Source organism: Centrocercus urophasianus, unplaced genomic scaffold (genome assembly GCF_019232065.1).
Source record: "Centrocercus urophasianus isolate 14NV4802_14NV808 unplaced genomic scaffold, USGS_Curo_1.0 seq_14, whole genome shotgun sequence".
Classification (NCBI taxonomy): Eukaryota; Metazoa; Chordata; class Aves; order Galliformes; family Phasianidae; genus Centrocercus; species Centrocercus urophasianus.
Window position 1 is genome coordinate 46,246,991 of NW_024884586.1, and position 23,292 is coordinate 46,270,282.

The window sequence follows — 23,292 nt, forward strand, 5'->3', positions numbered from 1 at the left end:
TAAATCAAGTTCAGTGCTAAAAGTTTGGTACGAAGTGTGAAAAGGTCAAAACATTTCCCATTTACCAGCTACTGTGACCTATTTGTCAAATGTTGGAGCAGGGAACTGCCACCAGCTAAACAATACGAGCAGCTGGGACATCCAAGATGAACCCTAACTCACCTGTTTGCACAGCAGCATTGTGCAAAGCCAGGAATGGGGCTGGGAGGGAGACAGACAGTAATCTCACCTAGTGCAGGCAGGGACGGATTACATGAAGGCAGAAGTGCCTTCACAGCGTTCCGGGCTGCAGGCTTCATGCAAAGGACCTGCCCCTCCTTGCAAGAAAAAAAATGAGTGTTCTTGCCCACTGTCCTGCCTGGCTGCTAAGCTGTTCTAGCCAGTGTTAGAGGAGTCCAAACTGCCTGAAATCGAGTGGGTTTTGCACTTGCCCATTGTAGCATACGATACAACAACAAGAGATATGCAGGATAGCTCATCCACGATGAATATATCACCCTGTGAGCAACGACTGATCTTATTAGCAATCTTAAGGCAACCAAACAGGACACAGACGTCAGCTGGACACTTGATTTAAGGTTAAATACTTAGGGAGATGTGGGAATGATTGTGCTGGATTTGTTCAGTTCTGCTGAGTGTTGCCACGGTATCAAGTAAGGCAAGCAAATTTGGGGTCTCATAGGGACTATCAGCGTAGGAAGCAGTTTCCCCTACCTCTTGTTTCGAAAGGGTCAGGCAGAATTTTCAGGAGAATTTTCAGGCAGTTTTACAATGTGACCAAGAAGAGAATAATCCTGTAAGTAGGACTCCTGGAGACAGTATTTAGCAATTGTGCACTCTCCAGAACGTAAAATTAGTCTAGTCTGGTTGATTCAACCCTGTAAGCCAACCTGAAGGATCTGGCCCAAGTCCGTGGTTCACCTGCAAAGCCACTGATACTGGTGAAAAGCACAAAGCAGTCTGCTTGTTGGTGTAAACCAACGGTGTTTTCCACTGCTGCAGCTGTCAGAAGAAGCCAGGGGGTGACAAAAGCATTCAGCAGCTCTTGCTTTCATTAACCAGCTCTTTTCAGAATTCTGTTCTCAAGTTCAGCCCTTTATGCAGAAGGCATCTGGTTTCTAACCAAACAGCTGCTACATAAATCTTCCCATTACTGGTCCTGCTTCCATTAAGTGGTTTTCAATGAAGATGTCACACTCCAGTAACCATACAGCTTTTTCTTGTGCTGTCACAGGCTGGCAATAAATTGCCCAAGAAGACCTAATTCTCACTCCACTCTCTTCCCTGCTCCTGTCCCACCAGCCAATCTTGATCCACTTGATTATAACACTCAGCAGGCCTGTGGCTCACCAAAGGCAGGTGACTGACCTGGCAGCCCTTCTTACTGGAAAGATGGGACAGTATGGGCTCTGTGTTGAATACAGAAAGAAGGAACCAACAGAAGAGCTACAAAAAGATTAAGCCAAACATCTGCACAGTTGCAACTGCTAATTCTGCAGGACTTCATGACCAATGAAACAAGGCTTAACTGCTGCCCTAAATGGCAGATGAAGCAAAGAGCATCATTCAAAACAGAGAACTCTAAATATGTCAGTACACTGGCATAAATGTGGTTGTTATCAGACTTTTGACCAACAACTACTGTTATTCTGCAAAGGTAACTGCTGCTCTCCTGTACAGAGGCTTTCTGTTTTGAGAATGTCTTGCAAGAGATACATGTGTTGGAATCATCCGATGCCACTGCCTATGTGCTGAGTCCATAGTTCAGGACACAGTATTGTTCCTCTGCTTCTTTTACTCCATTCTCAATCTGTATCCACCTATTTTCTGTCTTAAAGTTGCATTACAGAAAAATTCACGGGTTATAAGCCATGGGTTACTTTATTCAACCTGCACACTGGGTAACAGGTAGGTGGATATGGACAAGGTGGTCCAAAGCTAAACTAAGGCATATTCAATCATAATTAAACATTTATGCCTTGATGACTGACTGCATATCCAACAAATAAGACAAATAACAGCTTCAAGGAGAGTGGTAGCATGAACTTGTATTTATTTTCTAGCAGTTGCCTTCACAGATGCACTGCTGTAAATATCTCATTTAATTTGTTACATATTCTGCGCAGAATATGGCATTTGTCAGTCACTGAACCACCATTAATGACCTAAGTCATCAATCTCAAACTTCATCCAAGCAGCCAGAAGAGAACAAAAACCCTAACAGAAGCTCACATTAGTGCATTTTGTAAACAGGAAGGCAGTCCTCTCCAGATGTTCACATTGGCCAATCTGTTCTTGTTACAACCCACAGACACTGAGCCCAAGGCAAAGGGAAGGGCCCTACACAGAAAGCAACAGGTGAAATGATGAGAAAGCAGAGCATCCTCATCAAACTTGCACAGAAGTCAGAGAACTGCCATTTCCCTGGCTAGAGATCAAAAAAAGAGCATAAAAAATACCTACTTAGATCCATAAAAGCCCTACACCTTTGCAACAATCACACTCATCTGCACTGTAAATTACTTGCTATTTGCATGCAAGAAATCTCACAGACTCTCTTGAGATGCATCCAGAAAGAACAAATGGTGCAGAAAGATGGGCCTGGGCACTGGGGGGGGAGATGTGCAGCCCCCAAACCTGGGGCAAAAGCTCCCCCATGTCCAGGTGACAATCACTCAACACACAGTGGAACTTCAAGAGCTCCTGCTTGTCACCTAAAGCATGCCACCATTACTGCTAATGGAACTGCTGAAGGATAAATTCTCAAGTTATTCAAACAGGAAAAACTTACTGTTTCCCAGATGAAGGCCTGGCGATACACAGTTTGCTTCCTAACGAGAATTAAGTTGCTACCTTTCACCACTTCAGCATACTCCCAGAAACAAAGTAAAATAAAACTGAATAATATCACAATCTCAAAAAACAAATAAACAAACAAAAAACCAACGACAACCATCACCAACAAAAAAAAACCCAACTCAAATATCTTGTTTTTTGCCAAGGGCTCAACTCTAAAGGCATCCTGATTCAAAAAAGTACTTAGAAAAACACATTAGATGCATGGGATAAGTCAAACAAAGCCCCATTGCTACTCATCTTCATCTTTCCACCAAAATACTGGTGGCAGAAAAAGAACAAAAGCAGGAGATTATAACAAAAAGCTGGCTGCAAAAGTGAACAGAAGGACTAACTGACCTGACTCGATATTGGATTTGGCCCTTAACGGCCCAGTGAAGCTGCCAGCATTGGGTTGCGGGAGAACTGGATTAGGGACTCTTCAGTTTGGGACTGAATTGCTGCACAGCCCCACAAAGCAGCAGAATATTTTGTAGTAACTACTCAGGAATTATCTACCACTATGAGGCACTTCCAGGTTGAGTGAAGTGTGTTCACACAACACAAAAGATGACAAAATGCCTGCCAGCTGCATTCCATTAGCTGTCAAAGTGCAGCAGGGAAAGGCACTTTCCCTGAGCTGAAAGGGTAACAAATAACATTTGCATTTAGGGTCTAATGAGATGAAAAACATCCTGATGTATACTCCAAGCCGTCACTCTACAACACAAACGTCATGCAAGCCAGGCAGAAAAAGACACCGCCTCCATTTATTTCTAACAGCGGAGGGGCTGCCATGGCCCTGCCAGCTGCCAGGATTGTTTACTGCAGTAAATGAGATGCACGAGACCCGGAACCTTTGTTCAGCGAGGTGCAGGGCGAGCTGAGCGTGTGAAGGACAAAAGACCCGATTCTGGGTGGTGATGCCAATGGTGAATTTCAGGTCTTTGTGTACAGGGTGAGGACATTTCAGCGGTGCTGCTAACATGACAGGAAGCCCTGTGTGCGTGGGCTGTGAGCTCAGCACACATGGGCACGCAGGAGGACGGCTCGTCTCACATCCCCCTGCAGCCAGCCAAAGGCTGCTGCTCTCCATCTCCTCAGCCTCGGCTGCAAAATGCCAAAACGTCTGATTTGAAGGCGGAGGCCCTGAGGGCCGTTCCTCCTCCTAAGCCCCGCACACAGCCCGCTGGCTCGGCCACTTCTCCAAGGGGAACTGCACTGAGGCGCCGGTGCACCCGTGCTGCAGAGCCATCGCCCCCAGCCCCACGACCCACCACCGCCGAGCCCGAATCAGCACTTACGGTTTGCAAGAAGCAACCATTCCTCAGCCTGCAAATCCCAAGCTGCCAGGGGACCGAGCGAACGCCTGTGCGACCACGGCACACACGGATGAGGAAACCCCTCCTCCACAGATGCCCTATTTATTCGCTGCTTTAGCATCCCGCGCTGGGGGGGGCTTGCCCGTCCTCCTCCCTGACCCCTGAGCAGGGGAGCCCGCGGCAGCAATGAGTCCCACTGCGTTTCGGCATTTTACCTGGCAAACGGCCGCATCCCTCCTCAAAGCAAACCCACGAGAGCTCTATTCTGACACAACAGAAGGAACACATGAAGGAACGCCGGCAGCACAGCCGCACACGGCCGGCGACAGCACGGTGGCAGGCTGGAGGCTTCGGCACTGACAGAGCAGCTCTCAGCACTCATTTCGTCTCTCTGTTCGTGCAGAGCCTCACACCCAGGTGATTTGCAGCAAAGTCAAATTGAAGCAAACCCAAAATCAAGCAAAGGTCCATCCGCACACAGACCACCCACACGGTGTATCCTTACTTCCTCTGCGCTCTTCTTGGTCACCTGTACCATTCTATCCCAGGTCTTTAAGTACTAATTAAATCTCCCACACACTGCCCTGTCCTCTCTGTAACCTCCCAGTGCAGGCGGAAGGCCTCTTGAGCAAGGAGCCTGGAGGACAAAACAGCCCCATGTCTTTTATGGTATCACTCATCTGTGGAAAAACACAGTCATAATTTGTGTGTTATGACTACCAGCGATCGTGGGGCAGGGAAATAAGGCGGAAGTCACGGAACCTTGGGTTAAAAGTCATTTCCCACCCAGCAAACATCAGACAAAAAATAAAAGTTGTGGTAATCCCCCCAGAAATGCAAGGAATGGGCTGGAAATCAAAGGCTGCTCAGCATTCAGGTAATCTGCAGACCTGTGTGAGCTTGTCAATCGCTCACATTCAACACACGGCAGAAGAGAAAGCACCAGGCAGACACCTCTCACTGCACAGGTAAATCACACTCAGGCTCCACTCCACCTGACTATAGCCCAGGGACGGTCAGGTGCATTTAGCACGACTGGTGTGGACAACAAATTGTAAGAACCCTCCCTGAAGGACCAGCAGGGAGACATGGCTATTCCCGGCCCAGCCAGCTCCCCCCGCTCCCAGCACACCTCGGCATGCATTGCATAACCCAATAAGCCCAACCATCCTGCCTGAGACGATAATGAATCCTGTCACAGCTCCAAACAGAACCGTAATCCCTGAAGGACGGGGAACCTGGAGAGCAAGGAAAGAAAGCAGGCGCTTTGCAAATGATATTTCAACTACAAAGATCATCATTATTATTATTTTTTGCACCAAAATGATTACAAAGAATGAGATTTTACAGTGGTGCTGCCACAAACCAGTAAAATTCTGCTGAACATGGCTGTACGGTGTAACCACGGCAGCACACTTTGCTTCGCTTGCTGTGCAGGGCTCATCTGCAGCTCATCTTAGGAAGACCTTTGAGCTCAGAGCACAGCTGCACTGCAGTGGGGTGGGACGGTACACTGCCACGTGGTGCTCACTGTGCCGCCCTGCCAAAGGGCAAGCAACGTGGCTGAAAATGCACCCAGAGAGCAGCTGAGGGTGGTGTGAACTCATCCGATCCCTGCATCTACAAGGTGTGGCCTGCTGCCATCCGGGCAGTTATCCGGGCAGACCCACTGTAGTGCAAGGATCAAGAGAAAGCACAGAGTGGAGCAGAATTTCGCTGGAGCTCCCCAGTAAATTCAGCAGCATTCCCATGTTGCAAGCACAAGGCATTGATGATGGAGAGCTTCAGCTAACTCCTCTTTTACTGCAACCTGAGCTGCTTCTGACTGTTTGGGAATTTATCAGGGAATCATAGAATGGTTTTGGTTGAAAGAGACCTTACAGACCAACTAGTCCAACTCACCCGGTGAGGCACCATCCAGCCTGGCTTTGAGCACCTCCAGGGATGGGGTATCCACAGCTTCTCTGTGCTAGGGACATATCACCCTCTGAGTAAAGAACTTTATATAATTTCTTTCTGGTATACAGTGAAAACAACCCTGTATCTCCTCAGCTCAATGCGAGAAGCAAGAGGCTGACCAGTCATTGCAGTTTAGGATTCTTGGACCCCATGATGAGGGCTGTTGGCTTGTAAACACAAAGAAATGCTCTAACTGCCAAGGATTTATTAAAATGATAAGGAGGCACACGTGGCACTGCTACTTTCCCCACATTTTCATGCTTGCATTAAGTCAGTCATTTTAACCCATTCCTGCTACAGACCCAACCAATGTGCCTTCCTCCACGAAACATCAAGAAACACACCACAGTGTGCTCACAGCAAGAGCAGCTTAGAAATGGCATCCATCTTCCACAGCTTTGTGAAAGTGCCGAGAGCTGCAGGATGCTGGGAGGTACAGAAAACACATAACTATAGAATGACTTGGATTGGAAGGAATCATCTAGTTCCAATCCCCCCCCCAAATGCGTATTTCTTACTGTCCACACAGCCCAAACCACCAGAAGCAGCCGCAGAGGAAGGTGGAGATTTTCCTGAAGGCTCAAGATGCCCACCTGCAACCAATGGGTGCTGCTCCTGTCTGACTGCAAGCTCTGTGCACACAGCAGCAAACCCTTCCCTCTGAATAAGGAAGCAAAGCATAGAGTTTGTGTTGGTGGCAAACAGGCCAGGGAAGGACAACAAGGGATACACCTCTGACTGTGTACACAGTGCAGGTTCCTGCCAATGCTCTCTGGTTAAAGCAGGCACAGCTTGGGAGTGCCGCTCCAGAGTACATCAGGGATATAAATGCCATTCCGTGGGTTTTTGGCTGTCTGCCCACATGCATGCAGCCAGTGCACTGCTTCTTCTGTTGTTTTTGCCTTTGCTTCTTCTGTTGTTTTTGCCTTTGCTTGGGTGGGAGTGCAAGCATGCTATGTTTTTTCTCACAGAGTGCTGCCACAAGGTCAGTGACCAAAGAAAAGCGAGATATTTGATGCCCATCTTCATGGTCAGCACAAGGCTCTCTTTCTGCCTCTTGGTACACTCACATTCCCCCTTATCAGCAGAGACTTCAGCACAATAACCTGTACTGTTAAGAGTATCTTCTGAGCTGCACAGAATTCATTTGTTCTCTTTCCCAAGCACTTCTCTGCCTTCATGCATTTTACCCCATGAAAATGAACATTTTGATACTGTTCCAAGTTTGCACCATGCCACTCTCCAGCTGCAACGTATGCGGCACAGCTTTGTCATTACACAAACTGAGCACAGGCATACAATGCAAGTGCTAAGTCCTGCAAACGTTGCCATATGGCAAATCTGAGCTTGTCACCATGAACTAAGAGAATCACTTCAAAGACTAAATGGGGAGCTCACCTAATTTGCCCATCTGTCCCAGGACGTTTATTGGTTTTAAAAGGTGAAATAAGCTACCAGGTTGAACATTCTGTATTGACAGATTGGCTTGAGACTGTTTGCTTTCATTTCGGTATCATAAAGACATACACATACGCTGCAATATAGGGAAGGTAGATGTTACCCAAGTTGCTGGGTCAGCCATGGAGACATTAGAGACCACAGAACTCATATCACCTATAAATCTCAACTAGACTCTCTTGTGGATATGGGTTATTTTATACCCTCTAGCCACAGGGTCATTAGTGCTTCTCTACTAGAAAGATTCAGTGTCCAGGATAAAGAGCTAGCCTTTAACACACAGATCTTCAACAGATACTTTCTCCTCCAATTCATAGCACAGCTCTGTACATTACTGACTGCCCTCACTTAGGCCTGTTACAAGAACAGCATGAGATTCAGTGCTGTCATGCTGGCAGCTACGCAGCACTGTGGTCCCTTCTCCATTATGCAGCCGTGAATAAACAATCCCTGTACTGTGCTCTACAGCCTCCAACCATCACAGAATCATAGAATGGCCAGGGTTGGAAGGGACCTCAAGGATCATGAATCTCCAACCCCCTGCCACAGGCAGGGCCACCAACCTCCCCACTTAATACCAGACCAGGCTGCCCAGGGCCCCATCCAATCTGGCCTTGAATGCCCCCAGGGATGGGGCATCCACAACCTCTCTGGCAGCCTGTTTCAGCACCTCACACTGTCATAGTAAAGAACTTCTCCTTGATATTCAATCTAAATTTTCCCTCCTTTAATTTAAAACCTCTTATTTGTAACCTTCCTCCTGCCAACTCATTCTACGCATTGAATGGAATCAGCAATGGTTGATGGCTGAGATCCTGTAAAGACATGTGGATTGCAGTGTCTTCATACAACAAGGCTGATGCAGGTTTTGCCACCACACTGTTTCCATACGCTCCTTTAGTACAACTTAATTTTTTTGTTGTTTATTTTTAAAGGATTTTGCAAAAGGAAACTGACAAGGAAGGTGATGGTGCGTGGAGCATCACAGCCCACACTCACAGGTCATCCCACCTCCAAGGTTACTCGCTCTGCTCTGCTCCCTCAAAGGGCCCAGCCTTTGTCACACCTGGGACGAGTAGAACTACTGTCTCATCCATACCACCTGAGCTTAGAATCATAGAATTGTTCAAGCTGGGGAAGACCACGAAGATCATCTGGTTTAACCGTCAACCCATCGCCACCATGCCCTTCAGTGCCACATCTACCCTCTTCTTGAATATCTCCAAGGGATGGTGACCTCCCCACCTCCTTGGGAAGCCTGTTCCAGTGCCTGAACTCTTTTTGAGGATAAATTTTTCCTAATGTCCAACCTGAACTTAAGTTCATTACCTCTCATGCTACTAGGAGATGCTACCCAGAAGTGTCTCCTCCTTAGTGTCCACCACAATATTGAAAGCAGAGCAAAATAAACTCTCCTAGAGTCTGCAGGATATTTATAACTGAGCAACTAACAACAGCCCAAATGCCAGCCCTGCCCCACACAGCAAGGTGAGGGAGGAGATGTGCTGCATTCACGCTGCAAAATTGTTCCAAGCTCTGAACCACCTTCATTAGGCATTAAATCCACGAGGATCAGCAAAACCCACTGGGCTGCCTGATAACTTTGAACTTGCTGCTTAAAGTAACCTTTCCTCATCTCCTTACAGTTCATTATCCTGGTCCTGAATGCAAAATTGATAGATATCACAGGTAGCAGCTGGTACACTCCAGACATTTAAAGGTGAGAAAATAGGAACTGTCAGAAGTCATCACACTAGCCACCCAATAGCTGAAATATCCTCTTGAATATTCAATACTGGGAGCCACATTGATGCTTTAGGCAAATGCACACAAAGGTACCTCAAAGCACTACCATACATTTGCTTGAAGGTACAGCTTGAAGACATCCCATGTAAAAAGACAAATGCTCTGTTGGCAGAGACTTCCTGAATAACAGTACCAGATCTCCTTCCATCCCAGAAGTTCTTTAGCATACTTTCCTAAATATTAGTAGAAACATGCCATATTTACTTCAGTTTAAAAAAAAACATGTATTTTGATCTGCATTTAAAAAATGCTATGATGCAAAACTAACACAAGACATAAAAGATCATAAAGGTGTTTGAACAGTGACATGCTACCATAAGATGAGAACAGAAAAAGTTCTGTTATAAGAGCAAAATGTTCTTTCCTACATAGTATCAGATAGAAGTGTATCTGGAGACAGATGAGCTGTTGCAAGACTTTATCTGCAACCTGTTACATCTCAAGAAGGCAGCTTCTGCTTAATCATTCATGGCTCATGTGTCACCATTAATTCAGATCGCATTCCTGATTATGATCCAGCACACTTAAGCACAATGCTCTCAACACAGCCACCCACTTCACCAGACTCAAGGCCCAGGGAGGCAGGCTACAGGCAAAACAAAAGCTTAGGAGATAAATTGAGGCCAATGCTAATTTTTGTGTTAGCCTTATTATTTCTGCATTACTAATAAACTCAGGCAGGAAGTGAGACCAGCTCAGTGACCTCCTCCTGATCTGTGGTGGAACCTCATAGGTGCTAGTTAATGTGATGGATCTGAAGAGCCCAGATGGACTCCTATCATTATGCATTTGACAGATGTGATATCACCCAGACTCTTTATATAGAGCCCACAATTAAAACTGTGTTTTATATGACTTCTCACATCCTGCCCTCTAGCATTAGATGAACTGTTTGGTGTCATAATACAGCAATAAGTCATAGAAATAAAAAAATAAGAGGTTAATTACAGTTTAACTTGACTCTTAATAGTCAACTTTAACAGAATTGAAAAGTCTCTGATGGTTGAGCTACTGACTTTTGTTTCACATAAAGCTTGAAAGCGCATCTTCTTACCGCGCTCCAATGACATCAAAGAGATGCTGCCAGCGATCATTGATTTTGTTGAGTTTGTCATCTATTTCTGCAACTCGGCTCTTGTTGCTGGCCTTGATTAGTTGGTCACCCATTTGTTTCAAGTGAAGCTTATTTTCACTGAACAGGTTTATTTCTTCCATGCAATCCTGAGAAATGTAAACAAACATTGCTTAATTTCCGGGCAAAGCAAAACAAAACTCTCTTTCCCCATGTCTGAGGACTGGTTTGGCTTGGGATTGCAAGGTTTTTATATTAGTATATAAAATCGGTTCGCTTAAAAACAAAACAAAACAAGAGAAAAACAAACAAAAAATTCAATGGAAAAGTATTCTCACAATGAAGCCACTATGAAAAAATAAGCAGCTAAAGACTTGCAAATGCCAGGAGTTAATTCTAAAAACAGCACTTCAAGTGTTCTAAACTTGCCTCCGCTTTCCTGATTTAGCTTTTTGCTGTTCTTTTTTAAAATCAAACTAACCCTAATTCAAGTCTGGGGTGGCTTTATTTTGCCAGTATTCATACCTACAGGAGATCTGAGATTAGACATTGAGAGCTTTAAGCCATGGGGAAGAATAGCAGTCAAAAATAAAAATAACAATTAAACAACAAAAATGTCCTGTTTAAAATCAAACCAACATGGAAGGATCAGACATCACTAACTGCACTGAGTACTGAGAAGGGACAGAATTAGATTTCATTTTTGGTTGTGATAATCTCTCATTTGCCTCCTATAACACCTCCCATCATTCAGTATTTTCTTCGTCCTCTCCCTGCCAGCTGTGTAACAGTGAGAGGGGAGCAAGGAGATGCTCCCAGAACATCAGTGATCCCTAGCAAGGAAGCTCTGGGCCGTGCTACGCATGCCTCAATCCAGCCCCTCACCAGCACAACTCACACCATGCCCAAATGCAGTTAGGTGGCATTTCTGTCTTGCGTTTTGTCCCAGGTCTGAACACCAAGAGGATAAGAGCTTTGGACAGAGTAGCTCATCTTCTGACAAAGGCCTGTACATGCTGCTTTTATAGCATCTGTTGCTTCTGGGAGGCAAGGAAGAGATGAAGAATGGTTGCTCTACAACCAACTATCAGGCTGCAATTGTAGAAAAGCGGCAATGCTGCTTACCTTCTGCAATTTGTCTATCATGTCCTCAATGCTAACATCCGCCGTCTGCAGCACTTTGCTTTCCATCTGTACCAACCAGGAGCAGAGCTCCTTATTCTTCTCATTGAACACAGTCCAGGCATTGAGTCTGTCCTCGATCTCCTGCTTACGGAGCGACACCTATGGATGAGCACACAAGTGAAATGCTGGCAACGTCTCTCTCAGGAAGGAAAACAGTTGATTATGAACCCTCTAATTTCCACTCTGCATTCCATTATGTTTCATTTTGCAGGAGCACTTATTAAGTATCTCTAGCTTTCTACTCAAAACCATCGAGCAGATCGTCATTACAAGCTATTTTGGATAGCAAGGCCCAAAGTTGTCTAACAAACACCAGATTCTCTCCTTCAGAAGAACTGCATTGACTGACAGCATTATAAATAATGACACTGTGTAACAGTTTAAATATTGCTCAGTGGAAATCTGAAGATGCCAAACAAGGTAATATAAAATATATAATTACCACATAGTACTTACTATGGCTCCAACTACAGCACGAAAAAAGAAACATGTAGGTAAGACAAATTTTGAGACTACGGCTACAGGTTTGGTGATGTTTTTCCTTAATTTCTATAAATACCTGTTTTCTTTCCATTTGCTAATCAGCTTTTGGAGAAATTGTAAAAAAACTTCACTGAGAATCTAAACTTTCATTGAAAACTGTGTTTTTTTCCTCAAAGTTACACATGTCAGAATGGATGAACAAATTGTTTAGATGGAAAAATTAAGGTGTGATGCTACCTGAAGCAGCAAATTCAGTGTCACTGCTCCAGCATCGCAGAATGGAGCAGGCTCACTCTTCTACTAGCTAACAGCACATGTTTCTTGTCTTGGGGATTTAAATACATACTTGTATTTATTTATCTACTCCGTCAGATTCCTGTACTAAGATATTATGAGAAACAAAAAGTGAAAAGCAGTGTAAGTTCTACTGAAAGAAAACAAACAGGAAATCCCTTGCTCACACCCATAACTTCGTGCAAAGAAGATGGAACATAACCCTGCTTGCCTTAGTTGCAAATAGCCACTCCAAATACCACACCATGGCAAGGAAAGTATTTCCTCCTCACACCCAATGTGTATCTTAAGCACCAACTGATATTCTCTCACTATATTGCTTTTGTCTTTTATTTATTTATTTATTTACTTCAAAGAAGGGAACAGGGAGATGAAATGCATGTCTAAATCTTTCATGCTAATCTCAGTTAGGAGATCATAGAATGACAAAATCATTAAGGTTGGAGGAGACCAGTGAGATCACCAAGTCTACCAGTCAACCCACCCCCACCATGCCCACTCAGCCATGTCCCTCAGTGCCGTATCTCCACATCTCTTCAGCACCTCCAGGGACAGTGACTCCACCATCTCGCTGGGCAGACTGTTCCAATATCTCACCACTCTTTCTGAGAAATGTTTCCTAGCGTCCAACCCGAACCTCCCTTGGTACAACGTAAGGCCTTACCCTCTGAAAGGGGCGTCCTAGATGAGGCCTGTGCTATTTTGGGACACAGGGAAACCATCTTCAAATTTCACCTTGGGAGTAAGTCTCCTAGAAACTCCAGGGAGCGAGGAAAGTCTCCCTACATCCTAAGAGTGACTCTGTTTCTGGGATGTTCCCTTACACTCTGAGAGGTATGAAGGGAAGTCTCTTGTCCCTCCTCCATCACTTCTTCCTGTGAAGGGGACGCTCCTCCACAGCATCTCTTTTGTTAGGAGGTGGGATGACTTGATTACAGAAGAGGCTATGCACGTTGGCAATACTGTTATTACATCTTGAGATGATCTTGACTCCATTTTTATCTTCTAAGCATGGGGCAACACAGCATTTAGGAGGAACTTTTTAGTCAACTAACCAATACAGATCAGGAGTAAAGCAGGAAGGAGGCAAAAGATCCCAGAGAAGCTTCTAAGAACGCAAGCCCTTTGAGTCATGCTTTGCTTTGAGCACTTTCTCCCCAAACCAGCTGCCCCCAGTACCAGTTCCAGCTTTGTACCCATGTAATGCAGAAGTCTCTGGCCTCACAGCAGGCTGCAGGTGTACCAAGCACCCCTCTTGAACACTAGCATTTGGTAGGACAGGACTCACTGATAGAAGCAGTTAAATCTTTAACCTACACAGACCTCACAAGGGCAGCAATGTAAACACTAATCCCTTGAGTGCATCTGCTCACTAACTGTGCTTGTGTCCCTGCCCAGTGCAGCACAGACATCTGGCTGTTCTGCTCCCGTGGCCGTGACAGCTGCAGTCATGCCTCACATGTAAAGGCTTTCCCATCTCACCATTTACACTGCAGTAAAAAATACTGATGTATTTTTACATAACACGTCTTGATTTCTTTAATTTGATAGCCAAAACAAAGCAGTTGTGCTACCAGCAGAACCAATGAAGTCTCTGTCCGGCTCTGAGCATCCATGCAGGCTTTCTGGGAGCTCATCAGGGCCGTGCAAACATTTCAGCACATCCCTCTGCTGCAGCATGGAATCGATTTCCTCCCACTAAGGATTTTTCTTAGTCTAAAACTTCTGTAATATTTATTTCACACCATATCTCCAATGTAGACAAGACAAAATACTGTTCCTTCCAGAAATCCAAGTGGGAATCTTGAATCTGAACTGAAATTATTGTACAACCTGGATAGGCTGTAGTTGGGTAGATACATAACACAGATCAGTTTTCAGAGCTGTTCACCAAAGTTCATCAGCAGTTCACAAAAAAAAAAAAAAAGAAAGAAAAAAACATCAAACTACTCTCTTTATAGGTTTAACTGCAGATTTCCATTAGGTAAATGGCTCAGGCATTCTAATTTACATCTAATGGCCTTCGGAGAGGGGAGGGTGCCTGGCATTATCTTCAGGGCTCAGAAACAGTAGCAGACAACACTGGTTGTAGATTAACTGTCAAAGATACTAAATCCTTTTTCGCTGCAAGGCCAAAAGAAACCCAAATAACTATTTCATCACATCAGAGTTTGTGGAATAAACAGAGCTGTTCATTCCTTGCTCTGGCAGTGTTCCCACAGACATTGCTTCACCTTGGCCTAAGTAAGGGTTGGATGTGAGGCAACAACTTCCTTCAGGACTTCTTTTTTTGCAAACTGTGGAATAAAAGCTTGTGAGTAAAGAGAGGCAACAGTTTGGCTGCTGACATGTAGAGTCACCCAACAACTTAAAACCTGAAGTATTTTGCTTCTTCCAATCCTGTTGACAGGGCAAAGTAAACACCCATTCAAAGTGCATAATAACCCGATGAATCAAGATCATATGACTTTGCTGGTAATTTTTCCCTGGTTATTTTACAGGCAGAACTAAATTAAGCGTAATAACAACAAGACACAAAGTACGCAAACGTTTTGCAGCATGTTGCTGCAACAGGACAACCCAGTTCAGAATGTGTTTAAGAGCCAGTGTCTGCATTTAAACACATTTAAGTTTTCTTTTTCAACCCGCCTGGCATTGTCTGACACCAGATCGCTAGGGCATCCCCCTTTCTTTCCCAGTTTCAACCCCTCAGGCAGTTCCTGTGTTTATCTCCTCTCCCTCTCCCTCCCCCTCTCCCTTTGGCGGCCCAGAACAAAGCCACCTATGGCAGCACACAGCTGCATTTGGGCTCCGTGCAATGCAGGCACTTACTACTTTCAAAGGGTTTGCAATAAAATAAATAAATAAATAAATCACAGCACAGTCACCAGGAAACAAAGAAAACTCAGAAAATTCAGCCCTACTCAGCTGCCCCAGGAAAAGCCCCATTCCCTCCCAGTGCTGCAAAAATAACCCAACCCCAAAAGAAACCCCATCTGCTGGCTGCTTCCCCTTGCCTTATGAACACCTCGCTATAAAAAAAGGCTATGCAGAAAACTTACTCGCAAGCAGAGCTCTTCCCACTGCCTGTGCAAATGTTCCACTTGCTCCTGGAGCACCATCATGTCCTCGGTGAGGATGCAGTGTGCCAGCTCCGCCTTCATGGCCTGCAGCTCCTTCATGTTGTGGGCCCAGTCTGCCAGCGACTGCTCCAGCTCCTGCATGGAAACACCCAGCACAAGCCTTGGCACTAAGCTCCTCTGCTTTCCAAACCTGCTCTCTAATCCTCTGCCTGGCCTGTGGGGGAGGAGAATGTGCAGTGCTTGTGCAGCACTCTGCAGCCGGACTGGATGGGGACCCCATGGGTTTGGCTCAGGGCTTGACCCAGAGCCCAGGGCAGCACTGCTGCTCGTTCCCTGGTGCAGCAGCAGCCTCTGCTGTGGCCAAACTTGTCCAAACGCAAACTTGTCCAACAGCAGTTCCCCATGCTTCAGGATGGAATTTTGCAGCCAGGAAGATGTGACCACTTTTTTGGATTTTCAAGTTTTTCTTTTGGCCAATTTGTTCCTGCCTGCATTTGTTCCAATTTCAGGTAGGTTACTTATATGCTTAGGAAAAAAAGCTGGTTCCCTTTGCTAATGCATGGCTTCACAGCCATTTCATTAGATTTCTCAGAAATCTGGAGCTTTAAACTGCTCGCTCACATAAACACTTCTTCTTTGGCTTCCCTCCTCCCACTCCCCTTCCCTTTGCAACATGGTTATGCACTTTCCTGATCAGTGTTAAAGAAGCACTGCATGCAACTTGGAAAACAGGAGATTCTAAACATTAGGTCCTCTTTTGCAAGGTGGTCACTGGCTCCTCTGACATAAAAAACTCTTACATAGAAGTCAGTTGGTCTCATTTTACAGGAAAAAAAATAGCAAGTGTCAGGAGATGCGTGCTGGGTCTGAGCCCTGTGAGTATTTTCACAGGTCTTCAGATCCAGTCCTTTATCTAAATCCTAAAAGCAATTTCTGGTCTGCTTCAACATGGGAGGAAAAAAATAAAATAAATAAAATAAAATAGAATAAAATAAAAAAGTGAGGCTGAAACATTTACGCAAGTTAAAAAAAAATTGCTGCTTATAGATGCACAGACATGCATTTGTTTATCTTGATAAAGGTTGAATCCCTGCAATAATGAAGTCAATTTCTTATCATTACACTCCTGGCATTTTATTCTGCTGTGATATCCCAGAGCAGCAGCTGCAGAGGTCCTGTCTAACTCTGGTATCTCTGCAGCCAAATTTCTCTGCTTGGTGTTAGAGGCAGGAGCAGTCTGTTGCCATTTCACAAACAGTTCAGCACTGCAGCCAGCACTGCTGCTGTGGCAAAGGCAGCCAGTGCTCACAAAGAAGATTTCAGACAGCTGATAATGAGTACAAAGCCTTGGCTCATTAAAAAGCTTATTTATTCCCACCACAAAGGTCAACAATTCACTTCATAAAAGAATGATGAAAGACTGACCAGTCCAGAAATGACGTCTCCCATCCCTTGAAAATGCTTTGCCATTTAATTTTCATTAAGTACTTTGGGCTGCAAGGGCTTACACCACTCCCTTAGTCTAATTTTCTTTCTCTTTAATTATTTGTGGATCCCACAGGTGAGCACAGTGCTTTGCGTGCTTGCAAGCTCTCTTGCCTGAGAAGCTCCCCATCCCAAACAGATTGGAAAACAAAAGAAAATATGCAGGCATTAGGATGGCAGCCAACCTGAGCTGAGAGCAGGGAGTTTTAACATCTTGTTTGAGAACCACCACAGTTTATAAGTTCAGATGGTGGGAAGTGAGAAGGAGGAAAAAAATATTACAACAGTAACTTTTTTGCAGGAAGAATCTCTCTCCTGCATGCAGATCGGTCAGCTGCACTCTGCAGATTGGCAGCAATCGGGATGGTATAAAGGAGAAAAGTTCAGGGGCACAGAAAGATGTGAAACTGACTTAAAAGGGATTGAGTGATGTGCAAAGACTACATCCATATAAACACAATATGCTTGTTCAGTACCTTAATGTGTTCCTTGGATTTGTAGAGTTCTTCATGCTCGACTGGAAGTGGATCTTTGACTTCATCCTTCAGCTCTCGCAGCCTGCTCTCTAACTCCTTGGTATGCTTTTCACAGCTGTCCCAGCTCTGCTCAAGGAGACCCAAGAAGTTATAAAAGGTTAAGATACAGCACACGCTGGACACAGATGTGACATAATGCACTATATGGATAGGTTCCAAAACAGCATCTTCAACCCACTGAAGTAAATAATCATAGGCTCTAGTGTTTGGATTTTCTTTTTCGTACACAGTGATACACCCACAGGAATTTGGCACATGGTTTTACAGACAATATTGCACCCTCTGTTGTCATGAAAGGTATGTTTAAGGAGCATTTCTGCTTATCTTGTTATGTGTTATGAGAGGCTTTTAGCACAAATTTGGGGATAGGGATCATATCACTGATGAATTCAATTGTAAGGTATACCTATGTGCAGTCTGGCCATGCAAGCAGATCTGTTGTTCCAAGGAAATAAATATGATCTGCCCTTCTGTTTACAGGTGCAGCATCAGGTGGAGCAGTAAGTAATGTTAAATCCCACTAGGTTGAATTTTAGCTCGGGCTTCATACCTCAAAGCAGAGCTTGGGGCCATGGATGCATGAGAACAATCAGAGCGGGAACGTACATTATGGTAACAAATGGACATGAACCTCATTTTCCTTTGGAGAGCTAAAGGACTATGCTTTTAGCTTCCCACAAGCCCTGATGGCACATGGCAAATGCTGCTCCTCATTTGGAGTGCATTGTCTACCTGCAGGATGCTGCTGAGCTGTGTCTTCATCTTCTCCAGCTGGACCTGAGTGTCCCCCCAGCTCTGCTGCAGCTGGCTGAGCTCCTCCTGCAGAACAGCGCTGGTCTCAGGATCAGAGTCAGTGCGCAACTTCTCACCAACATCAATGATTGAGGAGTACATTCCTTGCCACCTCTGAAGAATCACTGCCTTACTCTTTAAAAGAAAAACAGTTTCTAAGCTGTTAATCATGACATACTCCAAGTAAGCCATCAATAATTAATTTGCTTTTGACTCAAATTAGTCGGTAACACAAGCAATAGGATCAGCATTTATTTCCTTAAAGCAACAGCAGGAAAGAAGGGCAATCTGGAGTGGGAGGGAGAAGATATTCTAGCTTTTCTCACTAATGAAAAGCATGAGCATTAACTTGTAAAATCCACTGAAAATCACCTTTAAACAGTAGGTAAAAATAAAGATGAAATGAAACAAGGCTAGCACCAAATGGAATACTGGTAATGTGTTAATTCAACATTAGGTGTGTGGGAACATGATAAACTTTGGAAGCACAAATAGAGGACTTGAATACATTTTGAAATGTTTTAGATTTCTTTAAGCAACCACCAAGTTCACTGATTCTTCTTGCTTTCCTATAAAATAAGGAGGTTAATTCAGTGAAAAGCCAAGACAGCCAGCATGAACAAAGGGAAACATGATTTCCATTGCATGTAAAATGCAGAATGCACTGCTCTGAAAAATTGCTGCCTGGTTTCATTGCTTTCTAGAGTGGTAGCCCCAGGGACAGATGCCCTTGCAAGTTCTCTGCCTTCTGCTCCTGGCACCTCCTGTCCACTCCTGCACACACACGACACACATCATCACACATTCAGGTTATTTTAAAGCTTTTTCTTCTTACTGGAGAGAAGTTTCAATCTGAGGGAAATCACAGGTTTTAGATTCACCAGAAAGAGATACAATACCTTGAAATCATGAATTAGATTTCTAAGGTGGTACAGGCTGTAGCAGTCCTGGCTCTTGACGGCTGTGAGGAAGCTGTTTGTATCAGCAAGGAATCTGCTGAGGCTCTGCAGAGAACCCCTGAAGAGCTGCCACTGGCTCACGAGTCCATCAATATCTTTCTTCCGCTGCTGAACCAACCAGATAACATTCTGCCACTGCTCTTTCAGCAACGTGAGCTTGGGAATAAACTCTGTCCTGCAGACAACAGGTGTTGAGTGGTAAAATATTTTGACCTCAAGGCTGTATTTTCCAATAATTATGTTGGGTTTACATTTGGAATATTGTAAAATTCCTATTACAGTGCCCAACTAAGCAAAAAACTCCATACATCCACAAGCTTAGCTCTGCTCTACATATTCCATATCCAAAGCAAAATAACTTTTACATGATACAAAAATAGATAATGCAAGTCATTCTTGCTATTGAGTTATAGCAACATACGAAGTACAGCAATCACAGAAACAATATGCACTAAATATTTGTCTGAAGAACATGGAAGATAATGCAAGTGACACAAGATGCCTCATTGTGCAGCAAAATTGATCTGTGCCTTTACCAGTCTATAATGGCAAGTTCCACCATCACTGAATCCTACAGCAGGGGGATGTAACTACAAAGTGAAAAGGGTCAGTGTTGCTATTGAACCCACCTGAACTGTTTCACTTCTCCTGCAACATGTTTAGATGACCCATCACATCTAGATGGAATGATTAAAGAGCCCCTGGCTATTCCTTTTGTTTCTCTGCAGGAGATCACGATGCCCACATTAGCTCTTATATAGATGTGTTTGTGGGGTTAGCTTCAACAAAAAATCTAGTAGCTTCACTTAATTGAGCCCTATTTTCCCTGGCATCTTTAAGCCAAGCTATGGACTTTCCACTGAAGTTTTGTCCTGCCAACTCTGTGGAAGCAAGCTCTAGCAGAGAGGAGTACTATCTTCACAGCAGAAATGCCTGAGGCAGTTGAATCTTTGCTCACAAACATTTTGTGCCTCTTCTTCCTCTACACTGATTAAGAGAAAAGCATAACATCATAATAAAAAACAGGTTTAGCTGTTGTGTTCTGGATCGTGTGGGGTCAATGACTTAATGCACCATCATTTGAGCTTGGGGCAGTGTAAACAGTCTCACAGCTCTGTACTTTAATTTGAAGTGAGGAGGTCTGGGAAGAGAGAAAGGGACCTTTACATGCAGCATTCTCATTACCTTCTGCAAGAAGTAGGCCTCTCAACTACACTGTTCAAACAACTGCAGGGAAGCAGCAGCAGACAAGGAAGCTTCATGTACAGGACCAATTAACTAATCTTATTTGGCAGAACATCCAGTTACTATCAAAAGTGGAGCCTGAGCACATGTGTTTCTGTTTGCAGCTCCTTCACACTTTTGCGAAACGCGCCAGGAGATTATTTAAAGAGAAAATCTGGTCAGCAATTTGACTTTGTGTCCAATCCTGAATGCAAAGAGGAGAACCTATTCGTTGAATTAGCAAGATCTTCAGGAGACAAAACAAATGCATTACCTTTTTTCTGCTTCTCCAGATTCCAGGAACAGTAGAACTTTTGCTATGATAGAATTAAATGTCTGCTGATTTATGGAAATCTCAGTTTGCAGCATCTGAAAATACCACAAGAACAACAGTTTTAACTATTCATTGCACAATCCTTGCTGTGAAAGCTGGTTCTGCTCCTCTGCATTGACAGCACATAAAATTTTAAATTTTAAAATACTTTTAAAAGTATTTTCCAGTGCTATCATCGTATGCACCCTAAAAGATTCCACACTTTCATAATACCAGGAAGAATTTGCACTTATGTGGTAACACAAAAGGAGCTGATGTTTGCTGGATTCACCCATGAGAAATGCAATCTAGACTGAAAACCATAAGAAAGGTATGAAAAAGAGACACAAGGCTGAATCCACCCTTCGCTGTCCTTGTTTTATTACGTTTTATTGCAACAAGTGAACTGATTTGGAGAAGCATAAGAGGGAGCAAAGAATTCCTACTTGATCCCAGTGAATATCATTAACACACAGAGACTTTATACCACATGGAATTAACGTCAGTTCCTTGGGGTACTGTGAAGCTCTTGCCCAGTGCAGTAGAACAAAGCTCACTGTAGGAGTTTCTGACACTAAACTTTTACCACATGACTTTTTACCAGTATTTTGTTTATTTCTCCATTTTCCCATACAGGTGTTAAGGGTATCCCTCTAACAACAGCAAATGTTTGAAAACAGATTTCCACCAAAACCTTCAAGCTGGTCAGAAAAGAAAACTGCCACGAAGATATTTGCTTTAAAATGCAGTTCTCCCAGGACCTGGTGAGGTTCCTGCCAAATCCTCAGCAAACTGCCTAGCAAGTTGCCATGGACCATGGGCTCCAGGACTGTGGGACAGGCAGAGAGGCAACCAAGCTCAGGGCTGGCAAAAGCTAGGGCTTCTGCAATGCACCACAGGGATACACTCTTAAAGCTCTGACCCGTGCAGAAAGCAATCCATTCATTTTAAAATTTTCACATTTCAGAGCTTTTCTCAGGATACGTACAAAGGCACATTTCAAAAGAATGAAATGCTCTGTAAAACTCCACACAGGTGTAAATTTGAAAGGAACAGTATTTTCCAAGGATTTCCTGTCACCTTCATCATTCAAGATATTTTGATTTTCAGAGTTAGCTTTACCTCATAGACTCTCTGTTGCTCTTGCAGTTCTTCAAATCGTCCTGGAACATTTGTCTTCAGGGCCTCTTTCATTTTTTCTAGGAATTTCATCCAGTTTTCACATTTCTGAAGGAATTTCTTTTCATCAGTTTGAGTTCCCTCAAGCACACTGTAAAACAAAAGAAATCTTCAAGAACTATTTTGCTGGTGGTTAGTTTCCTGCATATGTTTGCATATGCATTAACGTGGCCGTTACTAATGCTAACACAGTAGGGTTTTGCTTGGCACTTTTCTACCTTTCTTCACTTAAAGCCCTTTATGTTTTTGCTTCAAGTGACTTGGAACAGAACTAGCCACTACGTCACAGAACTGTAGAGCCACAGAAATACTCTGGAGTAAGTTAGAAGGGTAGAAATCCAATGTAGAAACTCCCTGAGAAAGCTGTGAACAGCTAGAAATATTTCCCATGCTTTAATTCCTTTTTCCTCAAAGAAAAGAAAACAGTAACGACATTTTTTGTTTGCCTTTCACACCTGCAATGTTCCAAAGCAGTTGCTGTCTTCTGACTCCACTGCCGAGTCAGGCTCTGCATCTTCTTCAAGATGAAGTCACTGAGGGGCAGCTTAATGCTTGCTTCATTCAAACTCTCTATGCTTGGAGAAAGGGCAGCAAGCTCTAGAGTGTGATTCTGGAAGTAAAAGGGAATTTGATTGCAATCAAAATGCTAACCCAAGAAACCACATTTTATGTTAACCTTAGAGTTTATAGGAAACAAACAGGTCAGTTTCCTTACAGGAGGCCCACTTTCTTGACAGTACTGAGCAGATACACACGCGCTGGCACTTGCAGATTAACTCTGTACTCTGTGTGTATGGTACAAAGACTAGGTCACTGCAGAATAAAGCTGGGAAAAAGGATCTCCCATCAACTCCAAATCCATGTGAATTTCCTCTCCTCTCACAATCCATTTTTCTGGTGACACATAGCTAATTTTTATGTATTTTAACAATTTTTTGGGAAGAGATTACAGTTACTCTGTTGGAAGTGACAAATCTATGATACTTAGAACATACAATTCCTTAACTGGGGCTCTTAAATCCTGATTATTCATCTTTTTGTACTCGGGAAATCAAACATACCATGAGCAATTCTGAGTTGTCTGTTTCTCCGTCTAGATGGAGACTATCAAAGGCATCTGTGCAATTCTTCACATGACCCTCCAGAGTTTCAAGACAGTTCTTAAAATCCTCCAGTTGTAAAAGATTGAACTAGAATGAACATTGCAGATTCACATTAATTATGAGCTGGTTTAATAATATATATTTGCTATACAAAAAGAAGCAATGAGCAATACTATCAGGAAGACAAACAGATGTTCAATCCAA

General features: G+C 43.8%; 1 protein-coding gene across 6 annotated transcripts in view; it reads right to left on the reverse strand.

Moving 5' to 3' along the window:
• The window catches only part of SYNE2 (spectrin repeat containing nuclear envelope protein 2), a 155,073-nt gene that overhangs the window by 19,696 nt on the left and 112,085 nt on the right, over positions 1 to 23,292 (reverse strand). For all 6 annotated transcript variants that reach the window (XM_042814203.1, XM_042814205.1, XM_042814202.1 and 3 more), the window contains 10 exons: positions 23,047 to 23,175; positions 22,441 to 22,595; positions 21,929 to 22,076; positions 20,768 to 20,862; positions 19,210 to 19,444; positions 18,251 to 18,445; positions 17,459 to 17,584; positions 15,477 to 15,632; positions 11,578 to 11,736; positions 10,435 to 10,601 (listed from right to left, as the gene is read on the reverse strand). In XM_042814203.1, coding sequence (XP_042670137.1) covers positions 10,435 to 10,601; positions 11,578 to 11,736; positions 15,477 to 15,632; positions 17,459 to 17,584; positions 18,251 to 18,445; positions 19,210 to 19,444; positions 20,768 to 20,862; positions 21,929 to 22,076; positions 22,441 to 22,595; positions 23,047 to 23,175 — 1,565 coding nt within the window. The remainder of the gene's footprint in view (positions 1 to 10,434; positions 10,602 to 11,577; positions 11,737 to 15,476; positions 15,633 to 17,458; positions 17,585 to 18,250; positions 18,446 to 19,209; positions 19,445 to 20,767; positions 20,863 to 21,928; positions 22,077 to 22,440; positions 22,596 to 23,046; positions 23,176 to 23,292) is intronic.